Here is a 19,664-nt window from a genome sequence, read left to right as displayed (position 1 = left end):
TAAAATAAGAGTTTACAAACTTAATTTTGTGTATCAAGCATTTTTCATTTTTTAGTAAACTTAATTTAAATAGTTTTGTTGATAAATAATCATGAAATACCAGTCATATATCTTAAGCATTTATCGCACTCAATGGGGAAGATTTACAAGTGTGCGCACACATAGCACATGTTTATTTGTCAGGGTACATTAAAGGTTGCAAAGGGTTGCAAAAGTTTGCAAAGATATTCCCAAAAAAATAGTACTTATTGCAAACAGTTCTTTTTCAAAATTTCTTTGCAGTTTTGAAAAACTGCAACATTTTGCAACTCTTGGCAACCTTTTAGGAACCCTGACAAGTAAACATTCACTACGTGCCCACAAACTGGTGATAACTCGGGCTTGAAAGGCCATATCTCGTTCACCAACAATTCTAATGGTCCTCAACAGTTTTTTCTTGTCGCAGAGAAATTTGGAACATTCACAACGTTCGAAATTTGATGGGGGGGGGGCAATAAAAACTGCAAACATTAAAGCTGTTTGGGAATGTATGGCGAACATCTTTTGAACTGCTTTCTTCCGCCATGTGTGCACACACTTGCAAACCTTAGCCGCTCAGTGACATACGGGATCAAGGGGTGCCTCCATTAAACAAACAAAAAAATTTGATTTATATTCAGTGGATTTAAATCTGTCGAGCGACTCTAAATTGTATCCTGCATCTGTAGAATTGAGTGTACGTGTGGTTGTACCACTCATATTGTGGATGCTCATACGTAAAGTGAAAAGAAAGCCTCTACCCTCCCCCAAGGTGTCATACTGAAACTCCCATACACCTACTTACGCTCCCTCTCTCTCTCTCTCTCTCTCTTACCATCCCCCACTCATGGCTATCAAGTCAGCAGCATCCTCCTAACAATAGCTGATATGCTTTGCTATTGTTGAAATATGAGCTCACTTTAAGCTAGCTCAGAGCAGAAATATGGGCATGGGTGAAAAGGAGCGCGCCACATGCTCTTACTTCACATTTATAAATGCCAAAAACGTCATGGATTTCTGTCCATATCAGTAACAGTTGGCTATCTGCTGAATTTCAGCAAAGCAATAATCACAGTCAACTGCGAACCTCATGCTGATCTTTAAAACAGTGGGTCATAGTAAGTGGCTCTTAGACACCCTTTCTCTCACGTGTTTCAATGAAGCACCAAAGCAGGCCAAGAATTCTGCCAGCTCAGGAGTATACCTAATTAACTGGCATTAGGTTTAAATGGAAAGGCTTCTCTCGATCATTCCTCACCACATGGCCACAACAGAGATTAGCTGGAGTCTTACAAACCATTAAGCTTTAGGCTCCAGACACTTGACCAGAGGGTACCGCGACACAAAGCATTATCTGGTCTAATATACTATAGCCTAAAGCTAAACAATACATCTATAAACAAAGCTGTAACAAAGTGTGCTGGAGCCTATCCCAGTTGTCTTCGGGCAGTATGCAGGGGACACTCTGTATTGGTTGCCAGCCAATCGCAGGGCACACAGAGATGAACAACTATCCGCACTGACACTCACACTTAGGAACAATTTAAAGTGTTCCATGAACCTGCCACGCATGTTTTTAGAATGTGGGAGCAACCCGGAGTACCTGGAGGAACCCACTCAGGCACGGGAAGAACATTCAAATTCCGGAAGGCCGGAATCAAACCCTGCTCCTCTGCACTGTGAAGTCGATGTGCTAACCAGTCGACCACCAGGGCGCCCAAAAAGGAAATCTGATATCCCAAATATTTGAGACTTTTCGATTTAGATTTACCCATAGCTGGTGACCATAAGTGAGGGTAGGAACGTAGATTGACCGGTAAATCGAGAGCTTCACCTTTTGGCTCAGCTCGTGTTTAGCCATGACAGACCGATACAAAGTCCACATGACAGCAGACGCTGCACTGATCCGCCTGTCGATCTCCTGCTCCATCTGGCCCTCCCTCATGAACAATACCCCAACATACATAAACACCTCCACTTGGGGTAAGATATCCTCCCCGACCAGGAGAGGCCAATCCACCCTTTTCAAACTGAGGACCATTGTTTCAGAATTGTAGGTGCTGATTTTCGTCCCAACCACTTGAGGGTTGGAGATCCCGGATTGAAGAAGCCAACAGCACCACATCATCTGCAAAAAGTAGAGATGCAACTCTGAGGCCACAAAACCCGACCCACTCTACAACTTGGATGCCCCGAGAAAATTCTGCCCATAAAGGTTATGGACGGCATCAGTGACAAAGGGCAGACTTGGCCGAGTCAAAGCCTCAAATGAAAACGGATCCGACTTACTGCCGACAATGCAAACCAAACTCTGACATCGGTGGGATAGGGACCAAACAGCCCATATAAGGGGGTTCAGAACACCATACCCCATAGCACCCCCCACGGAACTCTCCAAGGGACACGGTTGAACATCTTCTCCAAGTCCACAAAGCATATGTAGACTGGTTGGAGGAACTCCCATGCACCCTCGAGGACTCTGCCAAGGGTTTAGTGCTGGTCCACTGTTCCACGACTGGGACGAAAACTACATTGCTCCTCCTGAATCGGAGACTTGACTTGCTGACATACCCTCCTCTCCAGCACCCCTGAACAGACCTTACTCGAGAGGCTGAGTAGTGTGATTCCTCTATAATTGGAACACACTCTCCGGTCCCCCTTCTTAAAAAGAGGGACCACCAACCTGGTCTGCCAGTCCCGAGGCACTCTCCCCGATGACCACGTTGCAGAGGCATGTCAACTAGGACAGCCCAAGAACATCCAGAGCCTTGAGAAACTCTGAGTGGATCTCATCCACCCCAGGGGCTTTGCCGCCGTGGAGCTTTTGAACTACCTCTGTTACTTCACAACCCCAGAGATTGGAGAGTCCACCCCTGAATCACCAGACTCTGCTTCCTCTAAGGAACAGTGGTGCACTGCTTCCCCCTATTGAGACCTGTTCCCACACCCGAAAGTGGAGGGAGGCTGTACAGGCACTGAGTTGGGGGGTAATTAGTATGCCCGCCCCTGCTCTGCATCTCATCGTGGGCAACTCCAGAGTGGAAAAGAGTCCAACCCCTCTCGATGGAACTGGTACCAGAAACCAGGCTGTGTGTGGAGGCAAGTTCTATGTCAAGTCGGAACTTGTCTGCCTCACACACCATGTAGAGCCTCTTCCCTGCAAGAGAGGTGACATTCGGATGTCCCAAGAAATAGCCTCTGTCACCGAGGATCAGACCGCTAATATATTCGTCATAAGGGATCTGTGAGCCATGCTTTGACTGGTCCCTCACCTAGGATCTGTTTGCCATGCGTGACCCTGCCAGGGGCATTAAGCCCCAAACAATTTAGCTCATTTGGACCTCCACCACGGTCAGGGGAAGGCTAAATGAGGGAACCTAAGGAAATATATACTCTAATATACCTATACCTAGCTCAAGAAAAAGGCAAAGTGTGCATGTATGTCCTGTATGGCTTATGCTGTTGACTGGTCTCTATCACCGTTCACAATCGGCATTAGTGTAACTTGTCATCATGACCCAAAACCATCCACCCACCTTAAATTTGAGAACAAAATAATTGGGGTGAGTGTGGAGTTTTTTTTTGGTCACCATTTCCACCACCACTATGTTTCTCACCTCTGTTTGTTCCCTTCGGAAACGAATAAAGCTGGTGAATATGCCGAGTCGACTACTGGATGATACTTAGATTTTTTTTATTCTTGTAAATAATCATTTCACCTAATCATGCCTTTCATACCTGAAAACCTTTCTATAAGGTTTTATATAATCTATAAGGTTAATTTGGGGATTTTGGGGTGGTCAGAGTCCCTGCAACCAACTAGAAAATATCTGTCCCTGCGCTGAACAGCAGCCGAATCCCATCTCTTTATCCAGAAACCAAAACAGGAGCAAGGTCTTGTAAGCTAACCATTTTTAAAGCAGTTACTTGGGAATCATTCATGTCATATGTTCACAATTTGGGCGTTGACACAGAGCAGGAAGTGGAGGGAACCATTTTGGCTTGTAAAAAATGAATTATCTTCATGACCACAGTGTTGTAAAGAGAAATGTTGTCATGAGTTTATTTGTATTTTTTTTTGCATATTGTGAAAAGCTCCAAGTATATAAAACAAATTCATTAGTAGCAAATAGCACTTTTAGTATCTGCTGTGGGCTGTTTAAGAACAGATGGCAGGCTACAGGCTCTCACCACACCCAAGTACTCCAGACAATGACTCTCGTTCTAGTAATCATGACAATTTCCCTGCTATTTTTCAGGTCACTGCGAGAGGATTCATCCCATTGTTGCAGTTTGCCTACACCGCAAAGCTGTTACTCAGCAAAGAAAACATTCAAGAGGTCATCCGCTGTGCCGAATTCCTGCGCATGCACAACCTAGAGGATTCATGCTTTCGTTTTCTGGAAGCTCAGCTGCGTAGCGAGGACAGCTTGCTGCACTGTCACAATGTGGCTGCTGGGGGCACCAACTCAGAGTATGAAAGCATGCAGTCAGAGGCCGAAATGCCCTCCTCCCCAAGGACACGACGTGCTGATGATCTTGCCACCTTTCAGTGCCCCAATAAGGATCGGTTAGCAATGTCTATACAGAGTAACTTCACAGACGGCCGATTGGACATTGATCGACGCAGAGGATCAGACCTGCCACGATGCCCTAAGTACAGGAAATACCAGTGGGCTTGCAACAAGCACAATAACGATTTCTCTTCAGACACCAGTACCTCAGGTTTTCCGAGCACAATAAAAGAGAGCAGGATTAGTGGGGGAGTCCCAGATCAGGACAGGTTGCCTTTGGCGGAGATCAAAGTAGAACAACAAACAGTGGAAGAGGCCGTCTCATTGTGCCTCTCGGGGGATGAGCAGGACACTCACGATAAGGATAGTGGGCTCGCAATGGAGATGGATAATCCTGTGTCTTCAGAAATCATCAAGAGAACCAAGTCGGCATCCTGCGTCCGAGCCTTATTCAAAAAAGGAGTGGACCGCTCCAATCCGCCCAATACATCACAGCAGCTATTTGCCAACAGGCTTGTCTGTCCACAGGACAAAGTTAACTCTCAGGGAGATCAAGACTTCAGAGCTTTTGCTGGGGAGTTAAGTTTGTCTTTAATATCCCCAAAGAACAATGACAATTTCACTGCAGGTCTGTCCGTCAAGTCCACGTCCTGCGATGAAATCTGCAAACAGGAAGTTGAGCTTGATCGACGAAGTGTCATTTTTTCCTCAGGAGCCTGCAATCGCCTTGGAACCCCAGCACATTCCTACCCTGGTGGGAATTCTTTTGAAATTGAGCTTTCTGAGCACATACCAAAGGGAATGTGTCCTGGAGCCAGCCAGTCCCTTCCAACCTCCCAGGCCTATTCTCCCAGCACCACCTCCACCGAACCCCAACTGCTGTGCCGCCCACGGCCGAACACAAGCTGCCCGGTTCCAATAAAAGTTTGCCCGCGCTCACCGCCTTGCGAGACACGGACCAGGACATCCAGCTCCTGTTCGTCATACTCCTATGCAGAAGATGGCAGTGGTGGCTCTCCGTGCAGCCTGCCTCAGTTTGAGTTCTCTTCCTCACCATGCTCCAACATGGCCCGCTGCCTTAATGTCGACCAGCAGGAACACAGTGTCGGGGATGTTTTTAACCAGGGGCAACCCAAAATAAAATGTGAACAGTCATATGGCACCAATTCCAGCGATGAGTCAGGTTCATTTTCAGAGGGAGACAGTGAGTCCTGTACAGTACAAGAGCGTGGCCCTGAGGTGAGTGCAAATCTGCATATGCGGTCTTGAAGCCATCATTGACAATCGAGAAGGCTGTCCAATATGTAACAATTAAATAATTGTGGGTTATTTTTGACCCAACTGTTTTTATAATTTTCTTATTAATCAGTATATTAAATGTTTCTATAATTGGGGCATTGTTCTGCTACTTTGAAAATGTTTTGGTCAATACACAAATACAGTATAGCATACTATGTGAGAAGCACTTACACGGCGCTGAAGTCACACAAGGTACTCTGAGTATGTTGGCTACGATACTACATCCTATCTTAAACCCTTGATTTACCTTTATAATACGCTTATGCTAATTCCCAGAGCAGCATAGTTCACTTATTAGGATTGGAACCAGGGCATCGAAATAGCAATGAGAAATGGCCAGGTCCTCTAACACAATAGAATATTCTCTCTCACAATTATGTGAAGTCACACATTATTTGACACCATTTTACATCTAACTGTTCAGATTCCTTTGGAATTAATATTCCGGAGTGCTTTTGTTGAAGTGATGTGGCTTTCGTTAGTGGCCTTGTTGTTGTGATCATCAAGTTCGCCTTAGTCACGTGGTCGTGCACCGGAAGCAGTGTGAATCTGAGTTTCACCCGTGAAAGTGTGTCACCCGTAAATGCTGTATTGGCTGTTTAAATATTGCTGGCTTGACGGCATTTTGATAAATCTGCCTTGTAACGTGTACCTTATTATCCGATGTTGTGTGCTCTTGTCTCTTGATCCGTGAATGTCCTCTTTTAGAAAAATCACACACACGCCCACACATCCAAACAACTGTACAAACATGTGCATGGACAGATTTGGATTGAAGAGAAAAAAACTGTTCCTCTGGATTGGCAGACTAGAGTGTTGGTCTCCCTTTTTAGGAAAGAGGACTGGAGAGTGTGCTCCAACTCCAGGAGGGTCACACACCTCAACCTCCCTGGTAAGGTCTAGTGAGGGGTGCTGGTAAAGTGAGTTTGTCTGTAAGTCGAATCTCGGATTCAGGAGGGGCAGTGTGGTTTCTGCCCCGGCCGTGGAACTGTGGACTAGCTCTACACCCTCGGCAGGGTCCTCGAGGGTGCATGGGAATTCACCCAACAGGTCTAGATGTGTTTTGTGGACTTGGATAAGGCGTTTGGCCGTGTCCCTTGGAGAGTTATGTGGGGTTTGCTTCGCGAGTATGGGGCTATCGAACCTCCTGATACCGCACTGTTTAGTCCCTAGATGACCGATATCAGAGTTGCCCTTAGTCACCGATTTTCTTCCAACCTTTATGGACAAAATTTCTAGTTGCAGCCAAGGAGTTGCGTGGGTCTCGTTTGGTGGCCTAGTATTTCATCATTGCTTTTTACAGATTATGTGGTACTGCTGACCTTCAAATCTGAGACCATGGTCCTCATTCGGAAAAGGGTGGAGTGTCCTATCAAGGTTGAAGATGCGATGCTTCCGCATGTGGAGGATTTCAAGTATCTTGGGTTCTTGTTCACGTGTGAGGGAAGAATGGAACCTGACAGCATCTGCAGTGATACAGTCCATTGTGGTGAAAAAAGAGCTGAGCCATAGGCTCTTAATTTACAGGTCAGTCTCTATTCCTACAATCACCTATGGCCACAAGGTGTGGGTTGTGAGTAAAAGAACAAGATCCCAATATAAGCGGCCCAAATGATTTTCTAGACCAGGGTGTCGAAGCCCTCCTTTAGAGATCATCCATTATGGGCTCAGAGTCAAACTGCTGCTCCTCCACATTGAGTGGAACCAGATGAGGTGGCTCAGGCATCGGATTAGAATGCCTCTTGCACACCTCCGCGGTGAGGTGTTCTGGGCATGTCCCACCAGCAGGTAGACCCAGGACATGCTGGAGAACCTTTGTCACCCGGCTGGCCTGGGAACGCCTTGGAATTCCCGCGGAAGAGCTGGATGAAGTGACTGAGGACAGGAAAGTCTGGGCTTCTCTGCTCAAGCTGTGGGTCACTTTGGGGTACTGGCACATTGGATTTTTTTTTAAATGGCCACGTCAATAAACCTGTAAAATATGGATTGTGTTTGCCAGGCCTATTGTGACTTTTTGTGCATTTTTAAACCTTCAAAAACAACAGTGCATAGCAACGGCTGTAGCGTTTCACAAAACATCATAAATACCCGTTTCAACATCACGAAAGTCTGAACACTCTTCCAAGAAAATATCAAGGATACCTGGTTAACCCTAGAGAAAAAATATGTCAGATAAGAATGGGTTGTCTCTTCTCAGGTTCAGGATATTGCTCCAGCTTCGTGTTTGCTTTCAAAACTTTGCTTGTAGCAGACGTGTGCACATTTTTCAGCATGATGTCTCTGATCCACTGGTGAAAGGACACTTTGATCCTCTCCTCTTTCATCTATAACTGCTTCAGACAACAAAGTGTATGCAGAAAAGTGGTGAAGATTGCACGACTGTCTCTGTCCTATGTGTTGTCTTGTGTTATTTTTGTTATTTTTGACTTCAAAATGGCGCCGCGAGAGTGGCTGCCTTTCCAGCAGCTCCTATTTTTTTGTTGTTCTACTTCTTCCTTTCATAACTTTGCTGCTGTGAATCTGGAATTTCTCCATTGCGAGACTAATAAAGGTTTTCTTAAACTTAAGAGACATTTTGTGTAAGCTGTGGGCTGGTACATATGGCTTCCAATTACAGTATAGAGGTCACTGCTCGGGGCTAATAACTAAACTAACGTGGCTGCAACATGCTTGGAACACAAATGCACGGCGAGGCAATGAAATAGGGCTGATTTTCATTTAACATGCACACTTACGCACCACTGATGTGCACCCCTGTGTATTAAGGGTGTGGAACATAATCGATATTAATCGATACATCGATGCGCGCGTGCGCGATGCGAGTGCATCGGCTCATTCACTGGGTACGACGCGATTGACGGGTGAAATCGAGATTCATCACGATGCATTGGTGGGTATCGGTAAAATCCGATTCAAGCGCCGTTTTATTCATGTTAAACGTCAGCTATCTGCCCTTTCCTAGGCGCATGAATGCACCATCATTGTTTTGCGTTGTGTGTTGAATACGGACGGTAGCCGCGCGTCACATACAGTCCAGTACACAACTAGCGAAACACTATGGAAGTTCGCGCAAGCAGCAGTGAGGAAACTACTGTATTTAATGCTTCCGCAACATTCAGATCTTATGTTTGAAAATACTACGGCTTCGAAAAGAAAGATGGAAAGATTGATAAAAGCTCCGTAATTTGCAAAGAATATCGCACTACGAAGCCATACAACGGCAGCACCACAAATATGCAGACCACTTAAAACGATGGCACCACATCACCGACAAGTTTCCCGCCCCCTCCCGCGCCTCCCCGTCCAGTTCCTCGTTGGACACCAGAGAAACTCTTGGCAAACCAGGTCAGGATCAGAAAAAAATCGCCTCTTATTTTGGGGGTCCCCTTGCAGCTCATTGTGATCACGCAAGGAAAAACTATATATGGATGACTCTTTTGGACATTTCATTTTGACACTCAGTGAGAGTGATCTGTGTACGCTACAACACACACAGCAGCTTTGAGGCTGTGACTGCCACATTTTTTCAATTGTATTTTTTTTTCTGTCCTATGGAGATGGATATTTCATATAAGACACTCAGTGAGTAGTCTGTGTTTACACTACAGCCATAGCTGTGAGTCTCAGGTGCCAAATTGTTTACATCAGGGGTGCCCAAACTTTTTGGATCGAAGATCTACTTTTCGATCAACTAACCTCACGGGATCTACCCTTACCGGCGCGCGCACGAACACACACACACAAATTTAAGATTTACCTGCTTTATTTTATTTTTTTTAAATATTTTTTTTGTGAAAATGAGACTGATTAGTATGCAGTGTATATTAACACAAAAAATATATTACTAACATGTACAAAGACACAAATGGTTGTTTGTTTTTTTTCTTCTCGACACTCCTCGGATCTACTTGGGACCTGTCTTAGATCTACCGGTAGATCAGGATCTACCTAATGGGCACCCCTGGTTTACATTTTCTTTGCACAAAACCCAATTGTGAAAGGACTTAAATAAGTTGTTTTACACGTTCTACTGTTTATAAGGAATAAAGTGGTCTACTTTTTGCAATACCATACTGAATTCCATCTTTTTTTAAACTTTTTTTCTTTGCGTATTTGCATCATGTTTAATTGCACAATATCACAACAAATTGCACTGTATCGTATCGGATCGCATTGATTTGAACTAAATGTGTAATGCGTCGTATCACATCGTGAAGACGGTGAAACGTATCGCATCGTGTCGCCAGAAAATTCCATGTATCATTTAAGTTTCGCATCGCTGGTAGTGCATCGAGATGTGTATCGAATCGTTCTCAGTGCTGAGATTCACATCCCTACTGTTTATAGGTTTTCCCACACAACTCTTATGGCCTGTCAAAGTAGTTTGTCAAATGCAACCCAGGATGGCTAAGGGTATTGTTCATGAGCTTGAATACATGGAAACATTTTTATTTATGTCATGACAAGGCACTAATGGTTCTCGAATAAATAGTTGCTGGTAGGTGGAGCCTCAACCATCACAATTGGGTGCTGTTGGATAAAGAACCTGCGTTAGATTGGCTTACTGCATCACCAGACCGATGAAGACTATCTTGGCCCTCTATTCTCTGGGGCCTCAGGCAGCCTCTGCAGGAGAAGTGGAAGTGTAGAGCATTTCTCACTTTTCCTCTCTGCCCTCTTCCGCCTTTGTTTGACTTTGTTCTTCATGAGCTGTGCAGACTCTGCCATCGGATATGAAAGGTAGAAGAGAGAGAGCGCAGCAGCTCCTCTCATCCCCTGCCAATTCCTCTTCCTCGTACTCTTTGTTATGCCTCTCTGAGACTTGCTGTCTAAGCTGCAGCTAAAGTCTGACGTGCACTCATGGAATTTTGCCATCTTGTGGTCAATTGGTGTCATACTCCAAGTAATAAGCTTGATCGTGTTGTCTCCTGCAAGTGATTCCCAACCAGGGTGTCGATGGCACCCAAGTGTGCTGTGAGATCTCCTCAGGCATGCCAAGGGAAATTATTGTTTATTAAAGGCAAACATGCACAATCATCATTTGTTCATCAGGATACATGCCAGTAGGCAGGTAGAATAATTAAATCAGCGGTGGGAACAACAGCCCTTGGGCCAGATTCAGCTCGCTGCTATTTTTAATACAGCCTGCCACTTGTCCGTGTCCAAATCATGAACAAAATTGACATGCAGCGACGCACACTGCATGATCGTCGTTGAGTAATTCCTGGTGTCCCTCCAAAGTGACACTTAGGCGCATTGACTTGATTGAGATGATTCTCAAATAGGGATACACATACTCCTGGGGAATAGGGGGCATTTTTAAGTATATTTAAAAAGTGGCATCACTCAATTAAAGGGCTTGATCAGCGCAGTTGCCTACCTGCTATCCAAGAACGACAAAGACACTCAGTGAAGCAGAAACCCGATTGGTCCGCAAAATGTCTCACAAAATGCAAACACACTCGTTTTAAAATGCAACATTTTGTGCTGACAATCGGTAGTGATGTCAGTCTTATATTTCAGTATGATTCACAGGTATGGGTGTGTGTGTGTATACAGTAAATATTCCCATCCCCGGAATTCTATGAAAAGGAATATCCTTCACCCGTAATAAAAACCAATGCATTAACATTTTGACTACAATATTACGTGTTACTGGACCTTACGTAAGCGGAAATTCCACTAGCTGTAACCCGGATGGAGGCGTAATGCTGGGGGAGCTTGAATACACGCAACGCCACCCGATGCGACGGAAAAGACAACGCTGAGACACGTTTTCACTTCGCGTTACTGTAATTGCGAAATATTTTAACTTTATTCACTTACGTCGTGGCATTGAAACGTAGAAGAACTGTAATGACTGGAGCGAAGCGAGTGAAATGCATCCGTTTGAGCAAGGCTGGACACAAAGTTAAAAACAGCCAGCAGACACTTGGAGTCGGAAAGACGCAAATCTACGAAACTTTGAAAAAAAGGCATCGATTCAACTCCTGATGACAAGCCACCATCCAGCAAGGAAGCAATGCAAATGGCAACAAAAATCCTTCAGTATGCACAAGAATTACCAGACATCGGTGATCAACTGATCCGGGTCACATTTGTTTCTGTCACATCTTTATTTAAAATATTCTGACTTTTGACAACCACCTGTTTGTGAATTTTCCAGGTGAAGCTTCCTTTCCCTGTTGATCAAATCATAAATCTTCCACGGAATGACTTCCAAACATTGGTGAAAATGCACAAACTGACCTCAGAGCAGCTTGAGTTCATCCATGATGTGAGGCGAAGGAGCAAGAATCGCATCGCTGCCCAACGCTGCCGCAAGAGAAAACTTGACTGCATCTTGAATCTTGAGTGCGAGATCAGAAAACTGGTGAGTCCATCTATCTCTGCCAACTCCTTTGTCTTTGAGGATCCTCTCACTTCACCACACACCTTCCCACAGATTTTGAATTAAATGTAAAGGCTGCACTTTGCCCTTGAGTTACTCTGTTTTCATGAGCAGCTTCCTCTCGGTCACCCCTCAGCTGTAGAAAGCTCTCCCAATTTTTTCCCCGACATTTGAAGGTCAAAATCAAGTTGTCATTGGTTGCCCTTTTACGTAATCAGTAATAAAAAAAAATTAGAGCCCTGTAAATTAAATCATTGTTGTCCTTGTGGGATTAAATGGGTTAAACCAGGGGTGTCAAACTCAGGTCCTGGAGGGCCGCTGTCCTGCATGTTTTCCACACCTGATTCAAATGAACTGGTTCAATGTCAGGCTTCCGCAGAGCTTGCTGATGATCTGATCATTCAAATCAGGTGTGTTGCAACAGGGACACTTGGAAAACATGCAGGACAGCGGCCCTCCAGGAACTGAGTTTGACACAGCTGGGTTAAACAATGGAATGCCACGGGAGTGAACATCCACAGCCCGTCACACCTCTTGTCTGTACCATCTCAAGACATGGAACAAGAGGGGGGGAAAAAACGTTTTTTAAATATTATTTGAGAATTGGGCTATTTAATATTTCCTTCACCACCCAAGTGTAAATTCTTAGTTACTCCCTTGCACAAAAATCCCAATTAGCATTTGATAGGTGGACAACAATATTCTGTAGGTTCACTTGCACCAACTGTTGAGCATTCGTGGTAGCAATCTAGAGTAGTTTAGCCACTATTGGCTGACTTGCGCTCTTCCCCTCTGTCGTATGGTGTTCCACAGGGTTCAATTTTGAGACCCCTGTTGTTTTCACTGAATTTGCTGCGCTGAGATTCCATCCGAAGAAAACATTGTCTTTCCTTCCACTACTATGCAGATGTCTATCAGATCTATTTCACGCCAAGGAAAATTGGATGTTCCCCTTAAGACCACTTTTGTTCTGTCAAGAGGAAATCAAAGCACGTTGTCAAAAACATTTTTAAATTTCAGCAAAAAGAAAACGGATTGTTACAGTGTTGGGTCCCACTGGCCTTTGTGCATTACACCTGTGTGACCTGTGCCCCAGAGCATCTTATCTAAAGTGAACAGACTCAAATTTGTATTTTAAATTCGACTGGCAAATCGGTGCTGTTGTTAAATTGAGCTTCTATCATCTTCGTCAATTGGCAAAAGAATCTTTCCTTTCTTAACAGCTCTTAAAAACAGTAACGTATGTCTTTGTTACATCTCGGCTAGATTCTGTAATGCAATTTATTTTGGAGTCATCCAGTCCTCCCTCAAGCCCTCCCCAGTTGTTCAAATATGCTGCTGCCCGCCTTCTAACTGGAGCTCGTAGGAGGGAGCACTTAACCCCAATTCTGACTTCCCTTCACTGGCTCCCAGTGCATTTTAGAGTTCATTAGAGATACTTGTTACCTCTTTGAAGTCCTCCACTCTACGCACCTGTCCCGTGCATCAGGTGTGTTGCCCAGAGGTTATGCAACAAATGTAATTTTGCATCCTCATGTGCTGCTGTGGTGCGCACGCGTGTGCCTTTTACCCCGACATGCCTTATAGTGCAGAAAATACACTACAGTACTCCATCTACACTGCACAAGTAAAGAGAGACTCAGATGGGAAAAATCACATGAGAAAACTAAAGCTAAAACTAAACAAGTTAAGCAATTACGAACTCAATGTGAATAAACTGGCACAAGAAAACTCGGAAGTTAGACAATAACCCGGCGACAGCCACTGCTTCCCGGGTGCTTCAAAGCTCGATTGATTGCACTGCAGCTTAGGTGCATTTCGGAGACTCTGCCCATCCCTGGTAGCTCTGGGGGAAAAAAAAAAAAAACTAAGCACAGCACCAAGCGGGGACACAGGAGCGTAACAAGTGTTTTCAAAGTGTGTGGAAGTTCATAATGGCTTCATAGAGCCGTCCCTCTCCGCAATAAACAATAATGGATTTTGCCTTTTTGCCGGTCACTTCTGGAACATAACAAGGGACTGCTGTAATGGGTACAGAAAAAAAGGGTGGATATATTGCAGGACAAACAAGTGCAGTGAATGGCTTTGACATAAATTATTGTGAACATAAGGTAAAGTCCAGTATGTGTGTGCATTCTTTTTTTATTTTTGGCAAATGCAGGTATGCGAAAAGGAGACGCTGCTTACAGAAAGGAACCAACTGAAGGCTTCTATGGGAGAACTATGGGAGAACTTCTCCTGTCTGTCCCAGGAGGTGTGCAGGGATGTCCAGCTGAGCCCCGAACAGGTTCAGTCATTGCACCACTACTGCCCGGTCCTCCGACCCAACATTTCCACTGCCAGCAATCACGCTGCCTACGATCCCAGGCCGTGTAACATCCCCGACACCGCCAACATGGATCTGGCTGTCTGTTTGGACTCCTCCGCACCTGAAACAAACATTCCCGCTTCTCCTGGCCCTTTGGATATCAACTCGGTCGGAAACGGGGAAGACAAAGATACGGACCGCCAATACATTGGCTTGTACACAGATTCAGGGCTGACCGTAGAAAAATACGCTCATCAGACAGTGACAGTTGATTTCTGCCAGGAAATGACGGAAAAATGTACAACTGACGAGCAACCACGCAAGGACTCGACTAATTAATGGTTTATAGATTTTTTTTTTTTACATTTCATGTTGTTTCTTTTATTATTTAATTATACTAATTTGACAAACCCTCTTGAGAGGGTGGTTGAGATACCCAGCTTCTGTCAGCATTCGCTAAAAAAAAAAAAAAAAAAAGATTTGTATGTATTTATGTTTTTCATGATTTCCTTTTTTTTGTGTGAACAGTCGACACTAACGTTGTCTTAATGGCAGAAATACTGTTCGCAAAGTATTCTCATGTGAGAGGTTCTCACTAAATCCTTACAACGGTGCTATCTACGGCCCTGGCAGCAGCTTTTGAGAGTCAGGGTGGCTTCATGTTCTTGGTGTGTCACCCATAACACAAAGAGGAACCTCAGTGGACAAAAAAACAACAACTCTTTCTGTTTTTAGCAGTTTATCAGCAGCTCTTTGCATTTGTTGGCATGTTTCCCACCCTTTCTTTCTGCAACTCTGGCTCCATCGGTCTTCTCTACCTCTCTCTGACTCTGTTCCATGTGCATCTTCTCTCGCTTTTTAGCTGTAAGTGAGCCTTTTCATCTACAGCGATTCAAAACTCAGGAAAACAAAAAAAAAAGCAACAACAGAAAAAAAACCCAACCTCTGAATGTTCAAAATAAGTCATGCAAGATAAGGAGATTTTGTACATGCGGATGTTCTCATGCAATTAGATTGTAAAATGTCGATGCAAAAAATGTCTTGTAGTTTTGTACAGGCTGTAAACTGATCACATTCCCTTTTTTGCCTTCTTAAGCTCTCAATGTAAAGTTTGGTTTGGTTTTGTTTTTTTGTTTTTTTTGCTGGCAGAAACATGTTTTCTCTCTCTAACCAGCGCTACCCATTGATTCAGTGTTTGTTTGACAACATGTATATACCGTGAGCATGATGACTGTCTCAATGACTATTTTTTCTTTCACCAAGGATACAGAAAGCATTTTACTGCTGTGGGAAGATTTTTGATGTTTGTCATTTCATATACAGTGGTGCCTCTACTTACGAATGTCTCTTCATACGAAACTTTCAAGTTATGAAACGTTTCAACAGGAAAATATTGCCTCTTGTTACGAAAGGTATTTAAATACAGGATGGGCTGCGAGTCACAGCCCCGAGTTTCCTGAACGCAACATACGTAGAGCTGCTCTGCCATTGGCTACTACCAAGCATCATCCTGGCATCTCATTGGCTAAAAGGGACTTCCACCGTATGTGTTTATGTGTGTAGATAGATCGATAGATTTGTGTCCATGCAGCGTCCTCGTCGTTCGCCCCTCAGGCCAAGAGGTGTTTTGATGGTTTTAACTAAATGTGAATCACCCAGAAAAAGTGTTCACCAATCGGGCGATCACTCACTAAGCTGATGTTTGCCTCGGACATTTCCGAAGGATTGTTAAAAGTCGACAAAAGCAAACGTCTTTGGATCAGTTCTTTCCAAAACGGCAGGCAAAAACCACTTCTGAGAGAACATGAATAAAGAGGGCAAAAAATGATGAGGACGCATTTAAAAGTGAAATGACCATTTTTATTCTTTACTCTGTTTTTTACATTATGCACAACTCTCATTTATTGCACAATAATCTAATTGTAACATGTATTTGTTACGCATTTTGATGCATTTTTAAGCTTTAGAAAACATTTGTCTGAATTTTTGAGGGGCTGGGGGGGGCTTCGAACGGAATAGGGCATTTACATGGAAAACGCGTCTCACCTTAAAAATTTTCAAGATCAGAAATTTCTTCCAGAACCAATTAATTTCGTTAGTAGAGGTACCACTGTAGTGGAATACACCCCCCCACACCCCACCCCCACACCCCTTTCTCACACACACACACACACACACACACACACATGGCGAGTGCTCTTAATTCTCAGGAAATCAATTTAACAGACGTGCATACGGATGGATTAGACGCATTTCGTGGCACAAACGAATCCAAAATTGAAGCTTCACGTGTCCACACACACACACGGAGTTTCAATGGTTTCAATTTGCGTCAAGTCAGCTCTTCCCTATTACCTCTGTAGTTCAAGTGAATGAGTTTTTGAGGAAAGCTGTTTTTGTATTTTCAACGGATCTCGTTTTTTTTTCTGAACAGTATTTGAAGAAACCATCTGCATATACTGCGGTTGATGTGATTCATTAGTTTTTTTTTTTGTGGGGGGGGGGTGTTTTAGTACTTCACATTATTCTCAAATGTATGAAGGAGGTATCAGGGCCACACAATCAATACAAAATGAATAAAGTTGTACGTTGACAGAATAACCTTGTAGTATAACAAGATAAAAACTGTATATTTTATCATATCTAACTCACAGTATTATCAGCATAACATAAGCGTGGTGAAGTCCATGACTGTTGAAGACCTCGGTTAATTTTGACATTTTAACTTTCATGAACAATAAAATTGTTTTTGTTTTCATTCGGTTTCCTCGGTAAACTCCGGTCACTTCAGCGGATAGTTGATGTCATCAGATTGCAGTTAACAGTGATACATATTTTTTGCGGGGTGCTTTGGAAGAGCTACATGGACCGAGATGGCTTTTTTTGGGAGCGGGGGGGGGGCGGATTGTTTGATCACCAGTCTTTAATTAATTACAACTTAAGTCTCTAAAACTCATGATCCTACCACCACCTCCCCTCAAAGAAATATTCTTTTATCCTGATGATATTGACATTCAATATACATCTGCGTGGCCTGAATACTTGTACATATGAATGAAATAAACATCCACTGACCAAAAAAAAAAAAACTAACACGAAGGCATGTTCACACTTTTTCATGGTTTCAGATGATACCCATAAAAAGATGGGGAGGGACACTTAAATAGGCACCTCAAAACTACCTGTCAAACCTCTTCATGTCACCTCATAACATCATTCCCATGATTTATTTATTTATTTATTTATTTTTTAGTAATTGAATGAATGTTTTGTCAAAAAAGGAAAAAAAAGCATTTATTGTGCAAATATTTGAGCATCGTATTTTGATATGCGTGCATTCTGACTCTTGCTGAAACCTACTTAGCAGGTCTAGCACGTCTGCCTCCAAAGTTTTCTTTGGAGCAGCTTGTCTTTAAAATGACTCGAGAAGAATTATTTGATTTTTTTTTTTTTTTAGAAGAAACTGATTGTGTCAAGAATTAAAATGGCCACTTCACAATTTCATCCAGATAAAGTATTAGCAGTTGTACTAGCATAGAAATTTAGGGGAAAAAAATATATACATACACAAAAAAAAAGAAGTAAAGCAGCGTATACTTATAATAGTTTGGCATGAGGTCATTGGATATGTTCGTAAGAATAATGATGAATACCCAATGACCTGTGATTGTATTATTTTGACAGGATACCCAACAAAACCCAAGGGCGTCACCAAATGATTCCAACAAAATTGCAAGCATGGACAATATTATCTTGTATGAATCTGAAGCTACATATAGATTCATCTAAAAAAAAAAAAAGTACAGCTGGGAAGCGTGTATCATGCAAATGTACAGACGCTTGTTTCATCTAGATTTTAGCTAAGACAAGACACGGATGGATACCGTGATTCAAAATGCACAACGTGGAAACCTCTCACCTCCATATTTGCCGTCTTGTCCTGTTTGCTTCAGGTGATCGTTTCATTTCCCTTTGTTTGGGGCTTCGGATTTTCCAAGTCTCATTCATACCATTTCCACCCGCCATTGTGTGATGGCAGCGTAACTGGTGAGGCCGTGACAGCTGAAATCAATCAACTCGAAGTTTGTTTGTTTGGTTTTTTTTTGTTCAATTATTGTTCAAGTGAGTGGGAACACTTAAAATTATTACAAAATCTCAACGTTATTTATTCCACATGACAATTTGACATTTTGGTACAGATTTTAGCAATGATCATGGGCGTTCACGCACTTGATTTGCTTTTGCGGGGCCATATAAAATGATGTTGCGGGCCGGATCTGGCCCTCGGGCCTTGGGTTTGACACCTGTGCCGTACGGTGTTTGTCTTCCACACTGAGATGACTTAATCATTGCCATAAAAGGCCTTATCCTTCTTGCTTCCAAGTCATCTTGAAACAGAAAATGGCTGTCAGGAAATTGTTCCAACAAAGCTGAAAGATCGTTCAAACGCCTCCTCAACTCTCTCAATAATTTTGTCAAGCGCATGCATTCTGCTCGTGTGTATTCATTTAATATAAAATAAGCGTGAAATGACTTCATAAAATTATTGATAAAACTGCAATGTGTATGGAAGTAAAATCAAGCTCAAGTCTCATGGTCTCTCGCCCTTGGCCCAAAATGGCGTCTGTAAAAAAATCTCATTGCTTATCAAAATTTGTATTTGTTGTTGTTTTTTTAAAATCAACAATGAAAACCATGACAAATATTTTCCAGATTTTGGTTTTAAGATTGACTTCTCTTTCCACATTTTGACTCTTAACTGTTTATTTTATAAGCATTTTAGGAAACCAGCTGAGAAACATTTCCGAAGTTCTCTCATCCGTTTATTATTTCTGAATTCTCAAAGCCACACCCTCAAGCATACGCCTCCACACACAGAAAGCGGTTTTCATCCAATTAGTTCACACACTGAATATGCTGTGGTGCCGCCTACTTCTGATTCTGCAATGCATCGGCGGGTGTTGCGCGGTTTCCCGTAAAGATGCACTGTTTTTGCTCTTAAAGACGTGACTGTCTGTCTTTTGATTTCTACGAACTGGAAAAGTCTCGTTTAGCAGTAAAGGTGCAAAGACTTTGAGAGTTGGCCTTTGAGCATCTTTGTCACATACGACAAAATTGATGATTGTGATAATTA

The 19,664-nt window shown here is 43.2% G+C and overlaps 1 protein-coding gene and 1 long non-coding RNA gene across 2 annotated transcripts in view; one reads left to right on the top strand and one right to left on the bottom strand.

The window, feature by feature from the left end:
* Nucleotides 1-17,981, top strand: part of bach2b (BTB and CNC homology 1, basic leucine zipper transcription factor 2b) — a 60,171-nt gene extending 42,190 nt beyond the window's left edge. The window contains exons 3-5 of the mRNA XM_052052138.1: nt 4,278-5,771; nt 11,998-12,204; nt 14,384-17,981. Of these exons, the coding sequence (XP_051908098.1) occupies nt 4,278-5,771; nt 11,998-12,204; nt 14,384-14,869 (2,187 nt within the window). The 3' untranslated portion in view covers nt 14,870-17,981. The remainder of the gene's footprint in view (nt 1-4,277; nt 5,772-11,997; nt 12,205-14,383) is intronic.
* Nucleotides 17,982-17,997: 16 nt separating this feature from the next.
* Nucleotides 17,998-18,814, bottom strand: LOC127591932 (uncharacterized). Its single transcript, XR_007960026.1, has 2 exons — nt 18,665-18,814; nt 17,998-18,282 (listed from the first exon to the last, which is right to left on the bottom strand). It is a non-coding gene; the product is annotated as an uncharacterized LOC127591932 (long non-coding RNA).
* Nucleotides 18,815-19,664: the final 850 nt, after the last annotated feature.

Source organism: Hippocampus zosterae, chromosome 19 (assembly GCF_025434085.1).
Source record: "Hippocampus zosterae strain Florida chromosome 19, ASM2543408v3, whole genome shotgun sequence".
Taxonomy (NCBI): Eukaryota; Metazoa; Chordata; class Actinopteri; order Syngnathiformes; family Syngnathidae; genus Hippocampus; species Hippocampus zosterae.
The sequence above is the reverse complement of the archived record's forward strand: the minus strand, read 5'-3'. Positions and strand labels throughout refer to the sequence as shown.